This window comes from Phycodurus eques, chromosome 8 (genome assembly GCF_024500275.1).
Source record: "Phycodurus eques isolate BA_2022a chromosome 8, UOR_Pequ_1.1, whole genome shotgun sequence".
Lineage (NCBI taxonomy): Eukaryota > Metazoa > Chordata > Actinopteri > Syngnathiformes > Syngnathidae > Phycodurus > Phycodurus eques.
Window position 1 is genome coordinate 30,212,567 of NC_084532.1, and position 23,283 is coordinate 30,235,849.

At 47.8% G+C, this 23,283-nt stretch overlaps 2 protein-coding genes across 8 annotated transcripts; one reads left to right on the forward strand and one right to left on the reverse strand.

Annotated features, from left to right (window-relative positions):
* The first annotated feature begins 358 nt into the window (after positions 1–358).
* Positions 359–10,648, forward strand: LOC133406351 (leucine-rich repeat-containing protein 24-like). Its single transcript, XM_061683900.1, has 8 exons — positions 359–639; positions 1,751–1,920; positions 2,280–2,366; positions 2,456–2,647; positions 3,852–4,020; positions 4,506–4,768; positions 6,556–7,116; positions 7,766–10,648. Exons 1-8 carry the CDS (start codon positions 417–419, stop codon positions 8,111–8,113), a joined length of 2,013 nt encoding a protein of 670 aa, XP_061539884.1. The 5' UTR covers positions 359–416; the 3' UTR covers positions 8,114–10,648.
* On the reverse strand, positions 2,613–22,725 carry sass6 (SAS-6 centriolar assembly protein). Of its 7 annotated transcripts, XM_061683899.1 has the most exons (16): positions 22,597–22,673; positions 21,974–22,034; positions 20,561–20,640; positions 20,365–20,469; positions 18,800–18,968; positions 15,461–15,538; positions 14,297–14,416; positions 14,029–14,220; positions 13,650–13,844; positions 13,493–13,582; positions 12,556–12,714; positions 12,201–12,282; positions 12,010–12,116; positions 11,862–11,926; positions 11,680–11,774; positions 11,364–11,512 (listed from the first exon to the last, which is right to left on the reverse strand). In XM_061683899.1, exons 1-16 carry the CDS (start codon positions 22,656–22,658, stop codon positions 11,457–11,459), a joined length of 1,716 nt encoding a protein of 571 aa, XP_061539883.1. In that variant the 5' UTR covers positions 22,659–22,673; the 3' UTR covers positions 11,364–11,456. The 7 variants fall into 7 exon arrangements, with proteins under 7 accessions (XP_061539880.1, XP_061539879.1, XP_061539882.1 ...); XM_061683896.1 differs by lacking the exon at positions 11,364–11,512 and adding an exon at positions 2,613–2,641 and having other exon boundaries at positions 12,201–12,714; positions 22,597–22,725; XM_061683895.1 differs by lacking the exon at positions 11,364–11,512 and adding an exon at positions 3,703–4,061 and having other exon boundaries at positions 12,201–12,714; positions 22,597–22,725.
* Between the last annotated feature and the right edge of the window lie 558 nt (positions 22,726–23,283).

Sequence of the window (23,283 nt, forward strand, 5' to 3'; positions counted from 1 at the left end):
TGCATCTACCAGGTTTTACATTTTTGAATTATAATAATTGATTCACATTTGATGTCTCCATTCTAAACTAAATGAGAGGCAATGGTTTTAATGTGGAAGCAAGTGAGAATCGCTAATGAAGGTATCGCGCACCATTTCATCACAGCCAATATGGAAAAAGATGACGAGATTCACTCTTAATTGCATTTATGTAACCAAACGTTTATCACAATGCTTAATTGTGACAAGAGTACCTTGTATTTTGAAAATACTGTGAATAATGCATGATGAAGCAGCGGGAGCGAGCTTCTTTTATTGTGGCGCGAATGCGGGCGGAAGTGAGCCCAGTGGAAGACGTTGGAGCTTCCGGTGCAGGAGGAGGAGGAGGAGGAGGAGGAGGAGGAGGAAACACCTGCGTGCGTGTTTCGGATGCATGCATGCCGCCAGACGTCTTGACGAATCCAAGCAGCAGCAGCAGCAGCAGCAGCAGAAGGAGAAGAAGGAGCTTGGCATCCACACTTTCATCCTTCCTTCCTTCCATCCTCGTTCGACGACGCCACACGGGCCGCGCATCCTCCTCCTCCTCCTCCTCCTCCTCATCGTCACGGTGGACGATGGAACCACGACGTCCTCCTCCTCTTCCTCCGTCTTCATCATCAGGTGACCCCGACACAATCAACGGCGACAGCGTCCTCCATTGTGTGCTGGACGAAGGCTGCCTCCCTCACGTCGCGCGCGAAAACGTGGATTATCGTTGTTATTACAATGACGGTTGTTGGGTTTGTCCTGACTGGCGGTAGCGTGAGGCTTCATAACTGCTATTATTATTATTATTATCATCATCGTCGCTCATGTCAAAATACAGCGGCGCCCCGAGATACGAGTGCAATTCGTTCCTCGGCCGTGTTCGTATGTCAAATCAGCCTTCCCCATCGAAATGAGTCGAAATGCAATGAATCCATTCCAACCACCCTCCCAAAACACCCAAATGATGAATTTTTGTAATGTTTTTTTTTTCCCGCACCGATGAACCCGTCGACGGCCGAAGCAGCTCGTTGGTGCTAGATTGTCATTCATTCATCCATCTTCCGTTCCGCTTCTCCTCACGCGGGTCGCGGGCGCGCTTGGTGCCCGTCCCAGCCGACTTCGGGCGAGAGCCGGGGTACGCCCTGCACCGGTCGCCAGCCAATCGCAAACGACCGTTCGCACTCAGATTCGCACCTACGGGCAATGGAGAGTCCAACCAGTCGTCCAACGTGTATTATCATCAGAAATATCAATGTATAGTACTCCTACATGCAAACTGTATTTTACATTTCATATTTAAAGTGGGGGGCACGGTGGGCGACTGGTTAGAGCGTCAGCCTCGCAGTTCTGAGGACCGGGGTTCGATCCCAGGCCCCGCCTGTGCGGAGTTTGCATGTTCTCCCCGCGCCTGCGTGGCTTTTCTCCGGGTACGCCGCTTTCCTCCCACATCTCCAAAACAATTGACGACTCTAAATTGCCCGTAGGTGTGAAAGGTCGTTTGTTTGGCCGGCGACCAGTTGAGGGCGGCCGGGATGGGCGCCGGCACGCCCGCCACCCGCGTGAGGAGAAGCGGAATGTAAAATGGATGGATGGATAATTAATGTAAGAATGAATTCCTTGAAATGGGAAATGACCCGCACCGCCTTAGGTTGGGCCGCAATATTAGGTACACCTTTACATTGTGGATATTGTCGTGCAGGTGTACCTAATGAAGTGTCTTGTTGGCATGTTTTGTTTCTTTCAGAGCGCGTTGCCATGGCGGCGCTGCCGCTCTTCCTCCTCTGGGTTGTCGCGGCCGCGCCCGCGCCCGCGACCGCGTCCTGTCCGGCGAGCTGCCGGTGTTACAGCCTGACGGTGGAGTGCGGGTCCACCGGCCTCCTCGCCTTACCCGAGCACGTGCCCGCGCCCACACAGGTATGAAAAACGAAAACAAACAATGGGAATCTGTTTTAGGCGTGGAGGGAAACAGACGTCTTGTTGTCTCCTTTGGGGGGAAACAAAGTTAGATCTTGGAAAAGTCATAGTTGGCTGCAGATTTTGGGGGAAAGAAAACACGTCGTGAGTCATTCTTCCAAATCCCAGTCAACTCGTGCCGGGAGTGGCCACGAACAGCTCGAAGCCTCTTCTGTGAAATTTGTGAAAAAAAGTGCTGCTTTTTGAGCTCTCTGCCAACGGATCAAGTCGAAGCAAACCCGCCCGCCGGCTCGTACGTGAAAGCGGAATGACTCGTATCTGAAGGCACACGTGAACTTCTTCTCGCGCTCTCCTCGCAGACGCTGTTCCTGCAGGACAACGTGATCGGTCAGATCCGCCGGCAGGACCTGATCCCGCTCGCACACCTGCGCTACCTCTACCTGCAGGTAGCACGCGCGCGCACACACACACACGCACACGCACACGCACGCGAGCCGATGAGACATCACGGCTCGACGGCGCCGCCTGCTTGCAGAACAACAGCATCTCGGCGGTGGAGCCGGGCTCGTTCCGGAAGCAGGCCCGGCTGCTGGAGCTGGCGCTGAACGGCAACAGGATCCACCTGGTGACGGCCGACACCTTCCGCGGCCTCGAGCACCTGCGCGTCCTCTACCTGGCGGGGAACGACATCACGCGCCTGCCGGACTTCACCTTCCGCGGTCTGCAGGTGACAAACACACGCCGCCTCGTGACCGCAGAAGAGGGGAAACACATTGTGTGCACGTTTGTACGAGGACCAAAAGATCTTTTGCAATAAATCGAGAACAAAGACAGGAATTAGTGCTCTATTTAAAAAAGTAGAATTGTTTTGGAGAGAAAGTTTTTTTCACGGTTGTAAGTCAGAAGTGATATTTTTCAAAAATGGGATACAACGTCCATCCATCCATTTTCTGAGCCGCTTCTCCTCACGCGGGTCGCGGGCGTGCCGGAGCCCATCCCGGCTATCTTCGGGCGGCAGGCGGGCTACGCCCTCAACTGGTCGCCAGCCAATCGCAGGGCACGTGGGAACAAACCACCGTTCACACCTCCGGGCAATTTCGAGTCTTCAGTTGTTTTTGGGATGCGGGAGGAAAGCGGAGTACCCGGAGAAAAGCCACGGAGAACACGCAAACGCCGCACAGGCGGGGCCGGGATTTGAACCCGCAACCTCACAACTGTGAGGCAGAAGTGCTGCCCTTACTACAACTTGTTGAAAAAAATTAAAATCTATATTACATAAAATAGAACAAAAATGAAGTATTCAAGGAACATTTCTTTGAATTCAACAAAACAACTTTGGACTTTTTCGAGGAATTTGTTGTATTTTTTCTCACCCCAAAAACTTCAGAAAGAACACGTCACACCTTTGAGGTAAATAAGTCTTGACACAACTTTTCAATTAGGACAGTAAAAGTTTGACTTTTTAAAAATATATCTCAAAAGATTTGTCTTAAAAAGGAACTTTTGAGATGATTCGTTTCTCTTGTTTTTCAAAGGGAAAAAACCCCCCATCAAATGTCTTGAGAAAGTTACTTTTTTCTCCCCTCAAGAAAATGACGGTTACTATTTGAATCCGAATCAGAATCCTCTTTATTTGCCAAGCATGTCCCAAAAAACACACAAGGAATTTGTCTCGGTGGTTGGAGCCGCTGGAGTACGACAACAGACGGTCGATGGACAGAGAACGCTTTGGAGACAGAAAGACATTGACAAAGAAAAAAAAAAAACAGTCACTGAGGCAGAAAGGGTTGCTCGTTGTCTGGTAATGCAGGTACAAATGATGATTATTTTTTGACAATTCCTCTAGCGATGAGAGCAGTTTGAATGACTAATATAGCAATCGTGGAAAAGGCCCGTGAGCAAGACGTTGTGGTGTCGCGTGGCGTCCTCAGCGCCTGCAGGAGCTCCACCTGCAGCGCAACAGCCTGGAGGTCCTGGCCGAGCAGGCCCTGGCCGGCCTGACGTCGCTGGCTCTGCTGGACCTGAGCTGGAACCACCTCCACACCGTCGGAGCCGCCGCGCTGCGGCCGCTGGTCAGCCTGCAGGTGCTCCGCATCACGGGTGAGATCCTCGACGACCGTCGTCCGAACGTCCGCTTTTAGCTGTCGGGGAAGACGCGCGGGAAAGCGGAGAAATCGTACACACGCGCGCTGATTTATAAGCAACATACCCTTGCTTATAAATCAAACTAAATGTGGAGAAACAGACAAACGTTCACAGAAATACAAGTGTTGACAACAGACAATTGTTTAAAACAAACAATTGTTCACGAACGTAGTTTTTCCAAACAAACGTTTGACGCAGATCATAGTTCTTAGACGTACAGCGGACCATTTGCTCCCAACCATACAATTGTTTCTACCTTCCATTTGTTTAAAACAGACAAGGGTTGTTTAGAAGCCCCAAATGTTCAAAATAGACAATTGTCGAACATCCGATTATTGAAGTCTGCGAGAATAAGCCGGAGTCACGAGCCACACGCTGCTTCACCTCAACACGCAAACGGACGCCGACGCGAGCTAACGAGCCGCTCGCCGCTTCGCCAGAGAACCCGTGGCGCTGCGACTGCGCCCTCCGCTGGCTGCGCGGCTGGATGGACGAGGAGGGCCGGCGCCTGCTGAGTTCGTCCGAGCGGCGGCTGTCGTGCTCGGAGCCGCCGCGGCTGTCCCGCCTGAGCCTGCTGGAGGTCCCGCCCAACAGTCTGGTGTGCATCCCCCCCCTGGTGCAGCTGGAGCCCCGCAGGATGGCCGTGCGCCTCGGCGACAGCCTGCGCGTCTCCTGCCACGCCTCCGGATACCCCAGACCGCAGGTACACGCCACACACGCCCTGTGCCCCCTTCTCAAACGAGTTGCCCCGCTTTCATGTTGAAGAGCCATCCAACGAATGCAAATATCACACAAATAGAAGCCCAGTGAACCGTTTTCAAATGGGGATTTCTTCTGTTCAGGAAAATAAAACTTTCTTACTTGGCCCTGTGTGAAGAAAGTAATTAGCCCCCTTGTTAAATCGTGAATGAATCGTAGCTAATCACAATTTTGGGTTCATTTTCACTGATCACACCCAAAGCCGGACGACCTCCAGACCCGTTCGACCAAGGAATCGCGAATCAAGAAACAGAATCTGTGCCGACAGAATCAAGTCAGACGAAGAAAAAAAAAAAAAAAAAAAGCTTCAACAATATGACACGAGCCAAACAAATTCAAGAACAGTCAACAGATAAATTTATTGACATCTATCTGTGTGGAAAGGGTTACGAAAGCCATTTGTACAGCTTTAGGATTCCAGCGAACCATCGGGAGAGCCATTACCCTCACATGGAGAAAACACGGAAGAGTGGTGAACCTTCCCAGGAGTGGCCGGCCTCCAAAGATTACTCCGAGAGAACAGCAATGACTCATCCAGGAGGCCACAAAGGACCTCAGGACAACTCGGAAAGAACTGCAGGCCTCCCTCGCCTCAGTTAAGGTCAGAGTTCATGACACAACAATAAGGAAGAGACTGCAGGGAAAAAATGGCATCCATGGCGGAATTCCAAGGCCAAAACCAGTGCTGACCAAAAAAAAAAAACATAATAGCTCATCTTGCTTTTGCAAAAAAAAAGCAAACAAACAAACAAAAATCATCTGAATAATTCCCAAGAATTTGGGAGAATATAATATGGGCTTTTTGGAAGGTTTGTGTCTTATTACATCTCTTTATGTAGCACAGCAATTCAGAAAACCAACAGCCTGCCAACAGTCAAACATGGTGGGGGTAGTGTGATGGTCTTGGGCTGCTTTTCTACTTCAGGACCTGGACAACTTGCTGTGATTGATGGAACCATGAATTCTACTCTTTAACAGAAAATTCTGAAGGAGAATGTTCAGCCTTCAGTTTGTGACCTCAACTGAAGCGCCCTTGGGTTCTGCAGCAGGGTAACAATCGAAAACACACCAGCAAGTCAACTTCTGAATGGCTTAAACAAGAAAATGGAAAGGTTTTGGAGCGGGCGAGTCAAAGTCCATACTTGACTCCGAACGAAATGCAGCGGCATGACCTTGAAAAGGCCTTTCATGCTTGAAAACCCTCCATTTTTGCTGAATTCCAACAATCGTGCGAGGAAGAGTGAGCCAACAGATCTCCACAGAGATGCGAAAGACTCGTTGCCAGTCAAAGAAAACGCTGGACTTCAGTTGTTGTTGCCGAGGATGGCCCAACCAGTTACTTTTTTCACACAGGGCCTGCTAACTATGAATCGTTTTTGTTCCTTAATAAATGAAATCAACATTTAAACGTTTAAAAACAATTGTAAGTTCACTTGGGTTATATATGTCTGATATGTACATTTGTTTGAAGATCTTCAAGTGGGGAAGCTATGCAAAAGTAGAATTTGAGTGGGCCTATACCATACCCTTTTTGCATATGGAAATTAGTCCTCTGCAGCTTTTTTCTACCCCATTGTTTATACGCTTACCATTTTCTCACAAAAACATTTTTTCCTAAACAAACATAGTCAAAAAACAAAAACAATTTTTTGGTTTACCTTCCGAGGTGGAGAAAAATTCTTATTTGTGGAATATTTTTGAGAAACAACAGAAAACAAGTTTGCCCCGCAGGTGACGTGGCGGAAGGCGTCTTCCGGCGAGGTGTCGCCGGCGCCCAGAGGGCTGGTGCAGGACCTGGGCGGAGGGGCCCGAGGAGCGGGCGACGGCGCGCAGCCGTCCGAGGGCGACCGGGCGCACGTGCAGCAGAGCGCGGGCGACGGCGGCGGCCCTTCGCACTTTGACCCGGACACGGGCAGCGGGATGCTTTTCCTCAGCAACGTGACGGTGGCGCACGCCGGCTTCTACGAGTGCGAGGCCTGGAACGCGGGCGGGGCGGCGCGGGTCACCTTCCAGCTGGCCATCAACTCATCCTCGTCCGTCTGGGCCGCCTGGGCGCCTCCTCGCTCGCCGGGGGAGCCCCGCCCGAGGAGCCCCGTCGGCGCGGCGGGCGTCGACGTGAGCCGGGAGCCGCTGTACGCCCTGGGCAGCATGGCCTTCGGCGCGCTGGGCGCCGCCACGCAGACTGCCATCGCGGCCGGCATCTCGCTGCTGGCGCTGACCTCCCTGCTGTTGGTCGCCATGATCTACAGCCGACACGTGCAAGGCCACAAGGACCAGCGCGCCACGCACAAGGTACCACGCCGCGTGCCGAGTCATCGTAAGACCTTGTGAGGCCTTGTCTTTCCAAAATTTGGAAATTATTAGGAAAAGTTATTTTTAAGAAGAAAAGCAATTTTTGGGAGGGAGGACAATTATTTTTTCAAGAGCAGTTACTTTCTGCAAGCTTTTTATATTTTAGGGAGCCAAGTTTTTTTTCCCCAGAAGTTACTTGGAGAATTATTTTCTTTCGAGAAAAAACATATTTTTGGACATGTTTTGGAGAAAAACTTATTTCTTTCATAATTAGATTTTGTCCCCCTATTTTTAAACATTTTAACCTCATTTCAAGTGTATAAAACGAGTTATTAAATCAAACTATAACACAACTACTCATTTTCTTTCTAGAAAATGAATAATGTAACAGAAAATAGGATCGATAATGCAAATTAAGAAAAAGCTGTAACCTTTTTTAGGGGAAAAAAAATGACGTCAGGAAAATATTTTTTCAAGGGCTTAATTTCTTTTTTTGTTAGGTTCCCCCCCAAGAAAGTATTTTATGTAGAGGTTTTTTTCCCCCTGAGAAAGTCCTACGAATAGTCCGGTTTTGTTTTTCTTTTCGAAAATCCGTAATAACAGGAAGTGAAAATGTAACATTAATATTGCGGTTGCGTGTGCGCGTCAGGAGGAGAGCATCCTGTACGTCAACGACTACTCGGACGGGCCGACGACGTTCGACCAGCTGGAGGAGTTCCGAGACGAGCGCGGCCACGAGATGTTCGTCCTGAACCGCGCCAAACCCGTGCTGCCGCCGGCCCCGTCCGACGCGGGCAGCGGCCGCTCGGGCTCCTCGGCGGCCGCCAGTCCCGCGCCCCCCGCCGCCGAGGCGGACGGCGACGTTCGGACTGCGCGGAGAATGGCGGGCGAGGGCGGGGAGGCGGAGCCCGTCATGACGTCGGAGGGCGAGGGCGTGTTCGTCAACCACGCCGGCTTGTTCGCGGACTCTCAGATGGCCTACGAGATCCACTGCTGAACGTAACCCCCGGCCGCTGCGCTTTTATCGGAACTCCTCGGACAGACGACGTCGACGCTTCTCGAGAGCCGCCCGAGGAGCTCTGCGGACTTTCTTCATGTTCTGGCGCACGTGCTTCTTCGTACTCATCTTCTTCGGAAAGCGGCCGAGACTTTGAGACAAAAACGGTGCCAAAAACCGCGAAAGACGCTCTGTTACTGTCGGATGGCAAGACGGAGAAGAGTCCTGCCGGCTCGCGAGGCGCTCGCGTACGGAGGAATATTACGGCCACACTGGAAAGAAAAAGAAAAAGAGGCTATCAGGATAGAAGTCGGAGTCCTTCCGGGGGGGAGAAACAATTATAAGCCCAAGTTTTAGATTGATATCTTGTTTAAGAAGTCCAAATCTTTCAATAATGGGGGTTCCAATTTTTTTTTTTTTTTGAATGCATATTTTTCCAGAAAATATTTAAGAAAAAAAATGCGTATTTATAGAGAAAAAAAAATAAGGCATTTTTTTGTGTCATGTAGTTTTTCACAACAAAAAGGCATTTTTGGCAAGTTGGAATCTTACAAAACGTGTTATTTGTTTGAGGGAAAACAAGTCATATCTTCAAAAAAAACGATCTTAAGTTAATAATGTTAGGTAGATTTGTATTTTTGAGGGGGAAAAAAAAGAAGCTCTTTTTCAAATTTGTTTTTTCAAGCAGCACGGTAGCACGTGTGGCTCACAGTTCTGAGGACCGGGGTTCAAATCCCGGGCTTTTCTCCTCCCACATCCTAATTGACGACTCTAAATCGAATGGTTGTTTGTTTCTATGTGCCCTGCGATTGGCTGGCGACCAGTTGAGGGACTCGCCCGAAGATAGATGCAGCACGCCCGCAAACCGCGTGAGGAGACGCGGTACAGAAAATAGATGGATGTTTTTTCATTTCATTTCTCCTCAATGAAAAGATGTTTTTGAAGAAAAAATTGGAAATCTTTCCAACACTATCATAGTTTTCCACAGTTATTTGTTGTTTCCAAAAAGCATTTGTTTTCTTGATTAAAATATATTTTCCCCAAAATAGTCTTAAGAATAATGCCAGTTTCCCTTGATGAAACCTCCCACCCCACAAATGTCTGAATCCTACGTGAATAAAACCCCCCCTTTTTTTTTTTGCGAGTAAATCCATCTGATCTACGCAAGCGGCACGAGCTACATACTTTTCCAAAACGACAATTCTTGTTATATTCCCCATTTTTGGGGATGAGCAGCTCATCTATTCTGTCCGATTTTCTTTCCAGTGTGTCCGTAATTGTCGTGCGTGTGCGCACGCGCAAGTCATTTGAAGCTAATGTGGTCGCATGTAGCAGTCCTTGTGTCTCTCCAGTCTTGTTGTTGTTGTTGTTGTTTTCCTTCTTACAGGGGGGCGAGGGGGCCAACCAGTGGGTGGTGGGTGGGGAGGGGTCCTAAGGCAGTGAAAAGTTTATTTTCGGTCTGAAACTATGGAAACGTTTCTTATCGTGAAACAATTTGTGACGGCGCGGGTGGAGTAAAGTGTGACGAGCTCGTCAATAAAACAAACTATGTTGGTCGTGTGCTCGTTAACTCTCCGTCTCACACAAAAATGACGACGACTCTCCCAAGGCCCAACGACAATAGCAGCTCGTGGTCATTTTCCAAGCGGTAACATAACGCCTTGTCTCGCAGCCGTTTTAAGAGCATTTTGACGGATCTTCCAAGACGCACAGAATATTGTGTTCTGTCACAATATAAGCACCGAACCAACCACCGCGGGGGGGGAAAAAAAGGTTGTCTTATTTCTTTTTGCGTCGTTCTTTAGCAATCAGCAGCCGCACATGGGATATACAAGTACGAAATGCACCGTGAGCACGGCCGGAGCTGAACGCGGTGTCTTTTTTTTCCACGGCGTTCGCCGTTGGCGCCACCAACCGGGTCATCTTTTCTCACAAAGGCGACGCACTCTTTCTCCAGTCTACCGGGACACATACTCCGTTTACGTGGACGGGGCTCGAGACCGCCACCAAAACGACCTTTTTTTTACGACCTCGCGCGATTAAAAATTCCCTCTCCTCGCATTTGCGGTCGTGCCTGTTTTAACGGTTGAGAGAGAGAGAAAATGATTGTTCTGAATTCCATTTGAGTGAAAAGCAACCCGCTGCAATACGATCGACTGCTTTCAGTGAGGGAGACGCGCTATTCTCAACAGCCGCGTCGCGCACCGCATTCGGGTGGCCACCGCGTACGGTGCCGTGAAAAAGTATTGGGCCCCCCCTTCTCCATTGCATAGCTTCCCTACTTTAATGTTGAAGATCATCAAACACATGTAAATAGCAGACAAATACAACCCAAGTGAACTTAAAATTCTGTTTTTAAATGCTGATTTCATTTATTAAGGGAAAAGGAAAACACTGATGCAATCGTTTTTCAATGTATGTCAATCATGGTTGGAGTAATGCTGAAAATGAAGTCGCTTTTCCCAGGGGAAGGGGACTTAGGAGCCCTCACGAGACGAGCTGGCCCCCCGGAGTCCAACAAATGATCAAATAAAAGTCAAGCCTTACTTCTGTTTGTTTTTGAAAATTTCATTGACCCGTTTGACGTCTTGCTCACAGCGACATATTTTGCAAATATCCCATCTCGAGTCACTGTCAATCGAAACTTTGGTATGCCACGGTCACGCCGTGCCTCCTCAGGGAAACGGTGCGACCAAATCCATGTGCTGACGCAACCCAATGAAAAAGTGCAAAGGTTAGCGTCGAGCCCTGATAGATCTCGTCTGTTGGAGGGCGAAGTGCCTAAATGTTGGAATTTCTATCCCTCATAATTGACGTGACGACTGGAGATTCACCTCCTATTCGTTATCGTCTACTCAAAAGCTGCGCTGATCTCAAATCTAAATCGATACAACGGCGTCATCTACAGGAATCTTTAAGTCATTGCAGTGGTTTACAAACCCGAGTTTCACAGACAAGCCGGGCGAGACCCTCTTCCACGCCTACCCGTTAAAAAACGGAATTTACGAATATTAACGGCGCCAACAGCGAATGCGATCAACGAGCGCCGTTGACCGCTAACGCGGCCGAGCGGTCGCCGTTTGAAAAAGCGCCGGTGGCGACAAAAACGGACGGCCGGCTCGCCACTTTGTCTGTTTTCCAATGCGACCGAGTTCACCCTTGCTGCTTTTTCACTCCATTATGACAGTAAGACGCATCATAAGTACAATTCATAACAACCATGGGAAGTTGATTTATTAAAGAAACAATGACAAGTACAAACAAAAACGGACAACCCGATCTGTGCGGCGTGCAAATAAAAACAAGAGTGCGTGTGTGTGTGTGTGTGTAGGTGTGTGCGTGTTTAATCGGTGAAGTACGCTGATGCCACAGGAGCTTTGGTGCGTTGAGGTGGGCACTCTGACAAGGAAAAACAGGAATCAAACTTTCAAAATCGAATTGCGCCAAGTGATCGTGGCATGTCCCAGCGTGATGAGGAGGAGGAGGAGGAGGAGGAGGAGGATGATGATGATTGTGTGATGTCACCGCGTGTGAGGTGGCAGCCTGGCACGATAGTGTGACGTTACCTCGGGGAACGAGCGCGTCCGGAAGAGCGTAAACGGGGACGGCGTCGTCTCTCCTCTTAAAGTATTTGGCATCCAGACCGGCAGAGTCGCTCATCCTGTTCATGATGGACATTCGGGTTTCAGATTTCAGATTTATTCTTGTTATTCTAAATAAGAGAGGGAGGGAAGCTGTCTCAACTCACGCGTGTTTGTGAATGATGTCAGGCGTCACAGCAGCTATTGTCGCGTGCGGATAAAAGTGTGCCTGCTGGAAAATGAAAACGACAAAAGATGGCGAGCGCTCAGAAAAGTACGTCCGAGCGACAAAGACGACGACACGCTCTCGCTTACTCGGGGTCCTGCCGATGTCAGCGCCGCCGCCAACGTGTTCTCCGAAGGCGCCGCAAACTTCCCCGAAAGTTGCTTCTCGTTCAGCTGCTTGTTCAGCCGGCTGATCACTGACAACACAATACAAGACCCGCACGCGTCCACACACGCGGTATCAACTGCTGCAGACTTGATACAAGGTTAACGTTCCTCACCGTTCTCATTTTTCTGTAACACTCCCTTGGTTTCAGTCAGCTTCTGCACGCTGGACTCCAGCTTCTCCTTCAGCTCCACAATCTGGCAAACACACACGCACACGAAAACAGACGCATGCGCACAGAGGCACAGAAACACGCACAGAAAGAGCCACACACAAACATACACATTCACACACACATCGGCGCGCGCACAAAAAAAATATATATATATAGTGACGACACAGACGCACACAAAAACACACAAACTTGTAGGTGCACAGAAAACACACACACACAGAGATACAAACATCGCAACAAGACACACAGACACAAACACACGCGTGGCGTCAACAGCATCACGATTGTACGCCACCTGCTCGTCCTTGGCGCCGAGCCGCTGGTGAGCGTCTCGCGCTTCGTTCTGAGCTCGCTCCAGCTCCTTCTCCTGCGCCAGCAGCGCCAGGTCCCTCATCTTCAGCTTGTCCAGCTGAACTTGGAGCTCGCACTGAAACTTCCTGATGATCTCGTTGCCCTGAGAACGCCGCCAGATGCCAAGTCGGCGTGCGCCTACAGATACGCCGGACATCTCGAACCTTTTTCGCATCTTAAACCAGATGTACTATGCTTTTTTTTGCCAACGGTTTCAAAAACTTTCCAGGCGTCTGAACATGTCTGTGGCCTGATTTTAGCGTGTTATTATGAATCTCACTTAAGTTCTAGGCAGTCCTGCCTGGATGCAGCAACCAATCATATTGCAGCATGGCGTGTCCTGACTCGAAAATAGTGCATAATGTCTCAGAGATTTGTTTCAAAATAGAATTCTACATGTTCGAAGATAATTGCTGAAAAACATGCGCAGACAGAACTATGTAGTACTCAATTGAGGAGATATGCGTCAAACTTTCTTTTCACCATTACGGTTTTCCTTAATTTTTGGGGGGCATGACATCGCTGTCTTCCCTTTGGATAGACCGTTGGCCCGACAGTTTAGAGCGCCTCGTTGTTGGCTGTGAGTGTGCGCACGTCACACAGAGAAAGAACAAAGCGCAAGGGGGGGGGGGGGGGCATTTCTTCTTTTGTTTTTTAAAGTACCGACTTGATAGCCAGCGCATAGATGGGCCGCTTTCGAGCGCCTCGTTGTCGGGGCACGGAAAAGCCCCGTGACGACCGACGGGATATATTTCAGTTTTAAGCGGCTATATTTTCGCGGCTCAAACATTTAGTTATGCGTAGGCGTGAGAAAGATGCTCGACGACCTATTCATTTTCACTTTGCAGGGACTTTCAAAGTCAACGAGGAACATCACAAACCTTCTTGACATCTTCAGACAAAATCTTGCCCTGGGCTTCAAGGTTTCGGAGCTGAACCTCTTTGCTCTGAGCGTTCTCCTGGACGGATTCCTGCAGCGCACGATCGAGCGTGATGAGCTGGCATGCGCCGGTGACGGACTCCGCCTCCGGCACCAACCTTCTGCTGCCGCGTGGCCTTCAGCGCCTCCTCGGTTCGGCTCACCAGCGCCTCCTCGTCCTTCACTTTCTGCTCCAGCACGGCCACGCGCGTCTGCAGCCGGTTGGCCAGGCGCTCCTTGTCGCGCAGCGCCGCATCCAGAGAGCCGTTCTCGCGCCTCAGTGACGCCGCCTGCTGCTTGGCGCGCTGGCACTCCTGCGCACACACAAGTCACCTGTGACCTCCGCCGAGCTCAAAAGCGCTACTATCCCCTTTTTTTGCGACTAATGGGGCCAACCATCGTCATACGGGCTGAAGTGCCTTGGTTACTGGACTTTACTGGACAGAGATTTAGAAAGTTTGTGCTATTTCTCTCACTCTGCACTCCTCGTCGACGTACCTCCTCCACACCCGCCAGCTTGGACTCGAGGTCCCTGAGGACGGCCTCGTTCTTGTACTTCCTGTCAGTCAGCTCCCCGCAGGAAGTCTCCAGTTCCGCCAGGCGGCTCTGCATCTGCCGGCTGCTGCGCTGGTGAGCGCTCTCCAGGTCCTGGCGGAGCTGCTGCGTCTGCTGCTGCAGGCGGTTCTGCAACTAAGAGGCGCCGCCACGCGATCGTCACCGAGCGATCGGCGGGAGGGCGTCGGTCAGAAACGGGACGGGGGCTTACCTCGGCCGTCTTCTCCCGTTCGGACCGCAACTCGTCGGCGTGACGGCTCGACAGCGTACTGCTCTGAAGAGTCCATTCTGAACGCTGATGCTCCAACTCTTGGCTCTTCTCAGAAAGCGCCTGACGACATATTGCGACGTGGACCGTAAGTACAATCTCATTTAGTTTGTTTTAGCGTGACAAACAATGCTGCTGACTACGCTTGAGGCACGTCGAAGAAAAATGCTACGTACAATATCATGCCGCTGAGTATTCCAGCTGTTCACATTCACTACTGCAGCGTATACCGTACATTGTATCTATTTATTATTAGGGATGGGCGAGTACCGATATCACGCATCGCTATCAGGCTAATATCGGCCTTATTTCAAGGTATCGTGAAGGCTGCCGATACCGGCGACTGATACCAGAGGGGGAAGAAATAAAATAAATCGACTGGGTAAGTCCTCCTCACCGGCAGCTGGCGCAACACTGCGGCGGATCGTCATCAGAAAGACAGAAAGGTCTTTGTTCACAATTATCTGTCATTGTGTTCATTGAAGTTTTATGCATCAAAAGTACGAGCGATATTGGCACTCCGTAACGCGAGTCGTCAAGAGTCAATACTTCCTGGTAACAAGAGGGGTTCAAACATCCCTGATTTATTGCTTTTATAACTATATAGAATATTTATCCATATTGAGTATGTATATTCTGTCACTTAAAATAGGTGACGATTCTTGACGCCGTTCCACAGTATGTAATCATGTACACTTTCCTATTCACATCTGCATATCGAAATCAATGTAATCATTTTTCATAAATGGACACTCTTGGTCAGTCCCCACGTGGGTCTGTTATTTTTACAAACCATTGTCTCATCAGAAGCGCTGCAAATGGCTTGCTCTCTTTGACGATGCTCAACAAAAGTCCAGTTTTTTGGTTTCCTGAAAAGTGATGGTTTTGGAGATGCGAGGATTCTGCCCGACGCCAGCAATATATCTTGACTGTTCGTTTACAATTGACACATCCGCTTCTAATGTGGTAAATACATACTACATACATATTCGTTTGTGTTGTTCTTGTTTGCTGTGACTCGATATTTGGCTGAGGTAACACCACAATGCGGGACTCGTAACGTTTTAGTCCGTTGTCTGGTTTCAATGTGGCCGTGAACAAACCAACCTGCTGAGCGTAATTGAGCTGCCTGATGAGATCATCTTGACTTTTTTGCAGTTTCACCTCGAGAGCTTCTTTCTCGGCCTGGAACACAAGACGACGACACCCGTGTTTTTGTGTGACAATATCTCCCAGGTCACTGAAATAAATAAACACTGAGAAGCAGCAGGAATTGTTTCTGTCGAGTTGTTGAAGTTGCACAGAGCAGACGGAACGCAGTACGCAATTTGTTCCGACTCGGAGGGTAGTTGCCGTCACGCTCCTAGCAAATGTTGAGCTGCTTAATGATCACAAACGTACAATTGTTTAAAGTTCCAGGAGAGTAGCCCCACGCTTCACCAGGTCAATATTATGTGACCCATGTGCAGCCTGTTCGGCACTTTTTTCATGTCTTTGTTGATTACCTCCACCAAGCTTGCAAATATTCAGCATCCCCAAACCCTCCGCCGTACAATAAATACATATATTTTACATGATTGTCTGTGTAGCATCCGTTGTTTGCGGAACTGATTTTGTCTTTTAGTGGCAAGACGGGTTAACTAGCTTTTAGCCGTCTGGTAATATTAATAATCATGCATGTTCATTGAAATCAACTGACTCCTTGTCAGACCACACACTGCTGATTACGCTTTCTTGTATTATTATTATTATTATTATTATTTTTAAACTTTTATCAAGGCCTTTACACTGACTGGGCTTTTTTTCCCCCCTCACTCTTGTTAAGGCGTTTCCACACTGCACTTGGTGCACAATTGGTGCACAGTCAACAGGTCGCGGGGCAGCCAGCAAGGACAGCGCCAGGGAGCAAGCTTGCCCCTAACTGGAAGTGCTGATATAGCAGCCTACCAGAAAGTAACAGGGACAGGGTTGGCACTAGTGTTGGGAACGTTAAACCAACGCGACTGAATATCCGTTCGGGCATTTTTTAAGAACAAAGGTGATGTGCAGAGCTGTGGGAACTAGAGAGGAATAAAGTGGATGAGCCACACAATGAAGTTATGGCAAAGAGTAGTGGAGGCGAGACTCAGGACACAAGTGAGTATTTGCGAGCAACAGTATGGTTTCATGCCTACAAAGAGGACCACAGAGGATGTTGATGGAAAAGTACAGAGAAGGTCAGAAGGAGCCACATGGTGTCTTTGTAGAGACAGACTAGAGAAAGACGTCTGGAGTGGCAGAGAAGTATGTGAGAATAATACAGGACATGTACGAGGGCAGCAGAACAGCGGTGAGGTGTGCTTGTAGGCGTGACAGAAGAATTGAAGGCGGACGTGGGACTGCCTCAGGGATCGGCCCTGAGCCCCTTCCTGTTTGCAGCGGTGGTGGATAGGCCGACAGATGAGGTTAGACTGGAATCCCCGTGGACCGTGATGTTCGCAGATGACATTGTGATCTGCAGGTGGAGGAACACTTAGAAAGGTGGAGCCATGCACTGGAAAGGAGAGGAATGAAGATGAGCCCAAGTAAGACAGAATACATGTGCATGAGTGAGAGGGGTGGTGGAGGAAGAGTGAGGCGACAGGGAGAAGAGATAGCGAGGGTGGAGGACTTGAAATACTTGGGGTCAACCGTCCAGAGCAACGGTGAGTGCGGTCAGGAAGTGAAGAAACGGGTGGAGGAAGGTGTCAGGTGTGTGACGTGACAGAAGAGTCTCTGCTCGGATGAAGGGCAACGTTTTGAAGACAGTGGCGAGGCCGGCCGTGATGGACGGATGAGAGACAGTGGCGCTGAAGAGACGACAGGAAGCAGAGCTGGAGGTGGCGGAAATGAAGATGTCGAGGTTCGCTCTAGGGGTGAGCAGGTTGGAGAAAATCTGAAATGAGCTCATCAGAGGGACGGCCGAGGTTCGATGTTTTGGCGACAAAGTTAGAGAGAGCAGACTCGGACGGTTCGGACACGTCCAGAGGAGAGAGAGTGAGTACATTGGGAGAAGGCTGAAGCTGCCAGGCAAGAGAGCGAGAGGGAGAGCGAAGAGAAGGTTGACGGATGTCGTGAGGGCAGTTGGTGTTCGAGAGGAGGTTGCAGGAGAGAGGCTGACATGGTGAAGGACGACGCGCTGTGGCGACCCCCAAGGAAAAAGAAGAAGATTTCTAATTGCATTATTTTTTTTTTTTAATATTGCGATTGTAATTTAGCATGTGATTGTTTTGGGAGAAGCTCTCTTTCGCATTATTCACTAAATTCAAAAAATAAATCATTCTATAGTATGACCAACATGACACTGGATACAGCCAAGAAATAAACAATTCTTTCATGTAGGCCAGGCCTAAATGTTATGATGAATGAATATGAGGAACAAATCTTTATTTTACCATTGAATTGTAAAAAGAAAACCCTTCCATCACAGTGGAATATTGACTGATTGATTTCACTTCATGCCTTGTGAACATGTACCGTAACGACGCTTTTGTCAGTGTCAGCCGAGTGCAGAGATAAACTGCAGAGTGACAAGAGTGACGCTTTTCATCACCAAGATGCGTGTACAAAAGCGGTTCGAATGGGAAACTCTTGATTCATGTTCTTTTCAATTACAGTAAATTCACTTGTTATATATTAATGCTCAAGAAAGATCTTCAGGACTGTAGCTCCAGAAATAGAGGAGTTTTCTTAAACTCAACCTTTCTAGTTAATGATAACCAACATTAAAAATCTTTGCTGGCAAATATTAGTAGGCTAACTTAAGATTGCAAAGGCAGGACAACACGGTCTAAATTACATGTCATACGTACATACATTGTCCAAATTGAACTTAAGTACAATACTTCGGTCAATGTGGATGCGGGGTGGACCCCGTGATTGCGTTTGCTTTGGCCCCCAAACAAGGAGCTAGGGCCCTACTGTCCTCCCGTCCGCTCAGCAGTTCCACAATGAATGGGTTTGTAGACGGTGCGCTGCTAAGTGCAGTGTGAAAAGGCCTTCAGCATTGGCGGACTGCGCTACCCTGAAGGCTACCCACTTTTGAAATCAGAAAGCTATAAAAACATGTTTTTCAACTTTTCAACTCTTTTCAAAGGGGGATTGGTAAGAAAAAAAATGCTCGCAAATATCTCAAATGGTGTTACGCCAGAACACAATGAGCAATTTTGATTTGCTTTCGCGGGTCACATAAAATGATGCGGCGGGCCGGATCTGGCCCGCGGGCCACCAGTTTGACACCTGTGCTTTAAATCATTGGTTAATTACAAACAATAAATGTAACTATAAATAAAATACAAACACGAGAATATGATCTTATCGTGAAAATACATCTCTGAATGAGCTGGCCCATCTGTCTGAAGTAAAAATGAAAAGCCTGAAAGTTTGCCCACCCTTGTTCTAGTCCTTCACGGTTTTATTGTGTGTCACCTTGAGCGAGGACAGACAGACTGCCAGGTAGTCTTTGACGAGCTTGTCCGAGCCCGGATCGAGCCTCAGCGAAAGATGGTTAATGTGCTTAAAGGAGTTGGTCTCCATCACGCTCAGGTGGGCGGGGCCGTCCAGTGAGGCCGAGTCGCAAGACAGTAGCAGCTGGAACCTGCAGAGAATTATTATTATTATTATTTTATTTATTTATTTTTTTAAATCAAAATTTTAAAAAAATGAAAGTTGCCAAACCGAAAACACACACACAATGTAAAGGGACAAGAAGTGTCACTGAGCCACGTGTTATTCCGTCGCTAGCAGACGTACGTTTTTTGCAGCACGTGGAACTCGTGTGCAACGGCTTCACGGCGACATGAAGACCAGCGCGGCACGAATGGAGACCAAAAAAAAATAAAACAAATCCAGGGACATTCAATCAGCAGCAACAGATGACAGTGTTGTTTTTATAGCTGGCAGAACCCTAACCTGATCATTAAAGCTACTAGTCTTTATACAGCATAATCATTCACACTGTTCGAACTGTTACTGATGCACTTTCCTTAAAAAAAAAAAAAAAAGACAAACTCCGGGTATTGCACTTTGCTGAAAAAAAAAAAAATGTAAATGTAAGCTGTTACATCTTTTATTCTATACCACCAATTGGTATATTTAAAGCACAATTCCCATTCGTTCAGTACAGACCATGTTACTGATGAATTTCCTTTAAAAAAGAATAAAACAAATCTATTGATGTTGCACTTTGCTAAAAGAAAAGATTGAAGCTGCTACAAGTATTTAAGGCCCTTTGTGGCATTGGGGCGAATGCAGCTGTTGTGTGACTGTTGTGTCACTGTTGACTTGTTAGTATCGTTTGTCCCCCCCCAAAAAAAGATAAACTATAGATGGTTGACTTTGCCATAAAGAAAAGATTGAAGATGTTTTTATATATTGTTGAGGCCATTGGTGTTTTATGGCATTTGAAATGTGTGACTGCTGCACTCTCTGTCACGGGTGCGCGTGTGTTCTGGTTGTTGTCTTCCGCCTGCGTCGGACGCACCTGCCCCTCGCGTTTTTTGGATGCCGTCGCCTTTGCGGATTGCCTGCCTGTGTACCGACCTCCGCCCGTTTATTAAAGCTCTCTTTTTGAAACTGTCCATTTGAATCGGAGTCATGCATTTTGGGTCCCGCCCTCTGTTCCGCTCATGACACTTTCCTCACAAGAAGACAAATCTATTCTATCTATTGCACTTTCCGACACAAATAAAATATTTAAGCGGTTGTCTACTATTAAACACTTGTTTTTAAATGTTATTGCATACAGTCTTGTTAATTTGAAAATCTTAATTTCTTGGCGAGTTCTTTGAAACCCCAATCAACGGGTTCTTGTTTACATAAAAGAAATGTGCCTTTTGCTCCCTTATCGTAGCAAACGCGGTGACCGTGAACCCAAGGCACGGCCTCCTGCCTAGGTTGACACCCTGTAGTGTTGCGTGACGATAAATAAACAAATCTCTCGTGGCGTGTGTTAGAAAATCTAATCGATCAATAGGAAGAGAACGGCGGAGGACCTGGGATGGCTGGAACTCTGCTCGGACTGACATCGATGAAGAAGTTCAATCAGCTTCTCCGGGAACGACGTGAATTCAATGAGTAGCCCCTGCTGGACTTTCAAACTTCACACAAGATTAAAAAGGTATCAACAAAAACAATAAAAAAAATACACATTGACGCATGGAATTGTGTGCAGTTTTTCCAAGGACAAACCTTTGAAAGTCCTCCTGGCAAAGTGTGAGGTTGAACAGGAAGTATGGATCGGTGTCATCAGTCAATCTCACCACAAGATCCTGATGAGCAAACGACAGAGAAAATGTCTCCTAAATTCTTACAATCGGACATTTTGCGTAAAAAAGCGAGGCGCCTTCTGTGCCCAAAGAGAATAAGCAGATATATTCTCCAACGATGGGTGTTGTTGAGAAGATACGCCTGCGAGTATTGTTGTAGTGTTGCTGCTCCGTGTGTCTTACACGAGCGGTCGCTTGGGGGTTTGCAATCCGAGGATTCGAGGACTTTGTCATACCAACAGACATTTACTCATGATAGGGCACAACATTTGACCCAATACGTCTCAAGATTTGTGAAATATAAAGAGAATAAGAAAAGAAGATTAAAAAGATGGGGGGGGGGGGGGAAAACCTATTTGCTGTTGTGAATGGGTGCAAAGGTAGCAGAAACTTGGATGCAGCAAAGATACACATGCCTGAGCCTTGAAATGCACATAATATTTCAATGATATTTCCACTGGAGGAATCAAGTGTTCATCGTGCAGGGATGAAATGGCACGAGGGGGAGGGAGGCTGATTTCGGGGCCACAGAGCACTGTTCGAGTTTAACAGTCTAACAGTTCTTCAGCCCGGTGGTCCTGCATCAGATGCTCCGTAGCCTCCTGCCCGAGGGGAGCGGACGGAAGGGAGGCGGGGCGGGTTGCGTTTTTGACGATCCAGAGAGCCCGCTTTCTCAACCTGCTGAAGACGTCTGTAGTATTGGGGAGGCCGCCCCCCACAAACTGCTCTAAGTGCTAGAGGACTTGCATCTTTTTGCACAATTGTCAAAAAAATAATAATAATCATCATTTGGACCAGTGACTGTTTTTTCTCAATGTCTTGATGTCTCCAAAGTGTTCTCTGTCAATCGACTGTCTGTTGTCGTACTAGAGGGGCTCCAACTACCGGAGACAAATTCTTTGTGTGTTTTTTGGACATACTTGGCAAATAAAGATGATTCTGATTTATCAAGATGGAGGTTTTTCGTCTATTCGGCACAGAAGCTGGGATTGTGGACATGTTTAATTCCCCTTTTTTTATGTTCGATTTCAGTAATCTCCAACTGGGAGTGACAAATAAACAGCTTGAAGCAAACACACTTTGCCTCTAATTGAGAGAACTGCACGAGTATGGAGTCTTTTGTTTGTTTCGTCAAAGTGTATGTTTAATGATTGTCTCCAATTTCTTGACAGTGAGTTTCTCTGGCTTCTGTGTGAAAAGGCACAAGAGAATAAATGCAGTGTGATGTCATCTATGCCCAAACGCTGTGTGAAAGGGGCTGCAGAGACTGAAACACAATAAGAGCGAAGACAAGAAACCACAAGGACTTTATATTCCAAATAAATGCCGTACTCACACGTTTGTGAACACCACTTTTGCTCGCCTGAAGCTCAATGGCGACGCGGGTGTGTGCTTTTCTGTAACATGATGACAACAAATGTCATTGTAGAGATGAAACCAGACGAACGTTTCATATCACCATGATCATGACACTCACAGATGTATGTTGCATCATTTTCTCACACGCAAGGTAGCAAGAAATGTACTTAAAACAATTCGGACGACAGTGAGTTCATAATGGTGGCACAATAAACATACATGAATGTACTTTGTGGGACCAATGGAGTTATTGGCCCCGACTCGAGGGAGAGATCCACACACGTAAAAAGAATGTATTTGGTGTAAATGCTCCTTTTAAAAGTGAATGTCTGGATTTGAGCGACGAGGAGAAATTGAACGTTAACGATAATTGATCAAATATATGGATTTAATTAATCAGAGGCTTTGTTATGAATGATTCTCCCTTTAATTACGTACAATTAGTGGACACATTTTGATTCGATTTCGGGTTAGGGTCCCAACTCAACAGACTCAACTCAATTTGCCCGGCCAAGCGGAAGCACGTTTACAACTCACTCCCCGCTAACGACGTGCGCTATGAAAGTGTTCAATGTTAAAAACTGCGACTTTGTCGCGTACCTTTCGTCGCAGTCTCGACATCTGACGGTGACTTGGACAACTTTGCTGAACATTTTCTCCATTTTTGCACTTTTGGCCGCCAAACCGACCATATTTCTTCTTCCTTGGTTACATTTTCTTCTTCGTCGCGGTTCCTCGGCGGACTGTTGGCAAACCGAGCATTACCGCCCCCTTCTGACTCAACTATGAACTGAATAGGCGGCGCAGCAGTTTCGAGCCGTAAATCTTATGTCATCGTTGTTTGGACTAAATATTGAAATAATACGTGTATATAAGACTCTGATTAATGTCATGGGTTGATTGAGCTTACATTTAATTCATTTTAATTTCATGCAATATAATTATTTCAGAGGCAGCACGGTGAAGATTGCATAGCAGATCTGCCTCACAGCTCTGAGGTTGCGGGTTCAAATCCGACCTCGCCTGTGTGGAGTTTGCATGTTCTGCGTGGCTTTTCTCCGGGTGCTCCGGTTTCCTCCCACATCCCAAAAACATGCATGCTAAGTTCATTGAGGACTTTAAATTGTCCGTAGTTGTTTGTTTCGATATGCCCTCCGATTGGCTGGCGACCAGTTCCTCTCGCCCGAAGAGAGCTGGGATAGCCTCCAGCACGCCCGCGAGCCGATATCGGTATATATATATATATATATATATATATATATATATAATACGACAACATGTATAAAG

What these genes read in the sequence shown, in the direction of transcription:
- LOC133406351 (XM_061683900.1), top strand. Translation starts at nt 417, where the DNA reads ATGCCGCCAGACGTCTTGACGAATCCAAGCAGCAGCAGCAGCAGCAGC. An exon ending in TCCTCCGTCTTCATCATCAG is followed by an intron (nt 640 to 1,750) that starts GTGACCCCGACA and finishes TGTTTCTTTCAG; the next exon opens with AGCGCGTTGCCATGGCGGCG. An exon ending in ACCAGCGCGCCACGCACAAG is followed by an intron (nt 7,117 to 7,765) that starts GTACCACGCCGC and finishes TGTGCGCGTCAG; the next exon opens with GAGGAGAGCATCCTGTACGT.
- sass6 (XM_061683892.1), bottom strand. Translation starts at nt 22,688, where the DNA reads ATGGTCGGTTTGGCGGCCAAAAGTGCAAAAATGGAGAAAATGTTCAGC. An exon ending in CAGAGTTCCAGCCATCCCAG is followed by an intron (nt 18,969 to 20,364) that starts GTCCTCCGCCGT and finishes AATTCTCTGCAG; the next exon opens with GTTCCAGCTGCTACTGTCTT. An exon ending in AACGGGAGAAGACGGCCGAG is followed by an intron (nt 14,221 to 14,296) that starts GTAAGCCCCCGT and finishes GGCGCCTCTTAG; the next exon opens with TTGCAGAACCGCCTGCAGCA.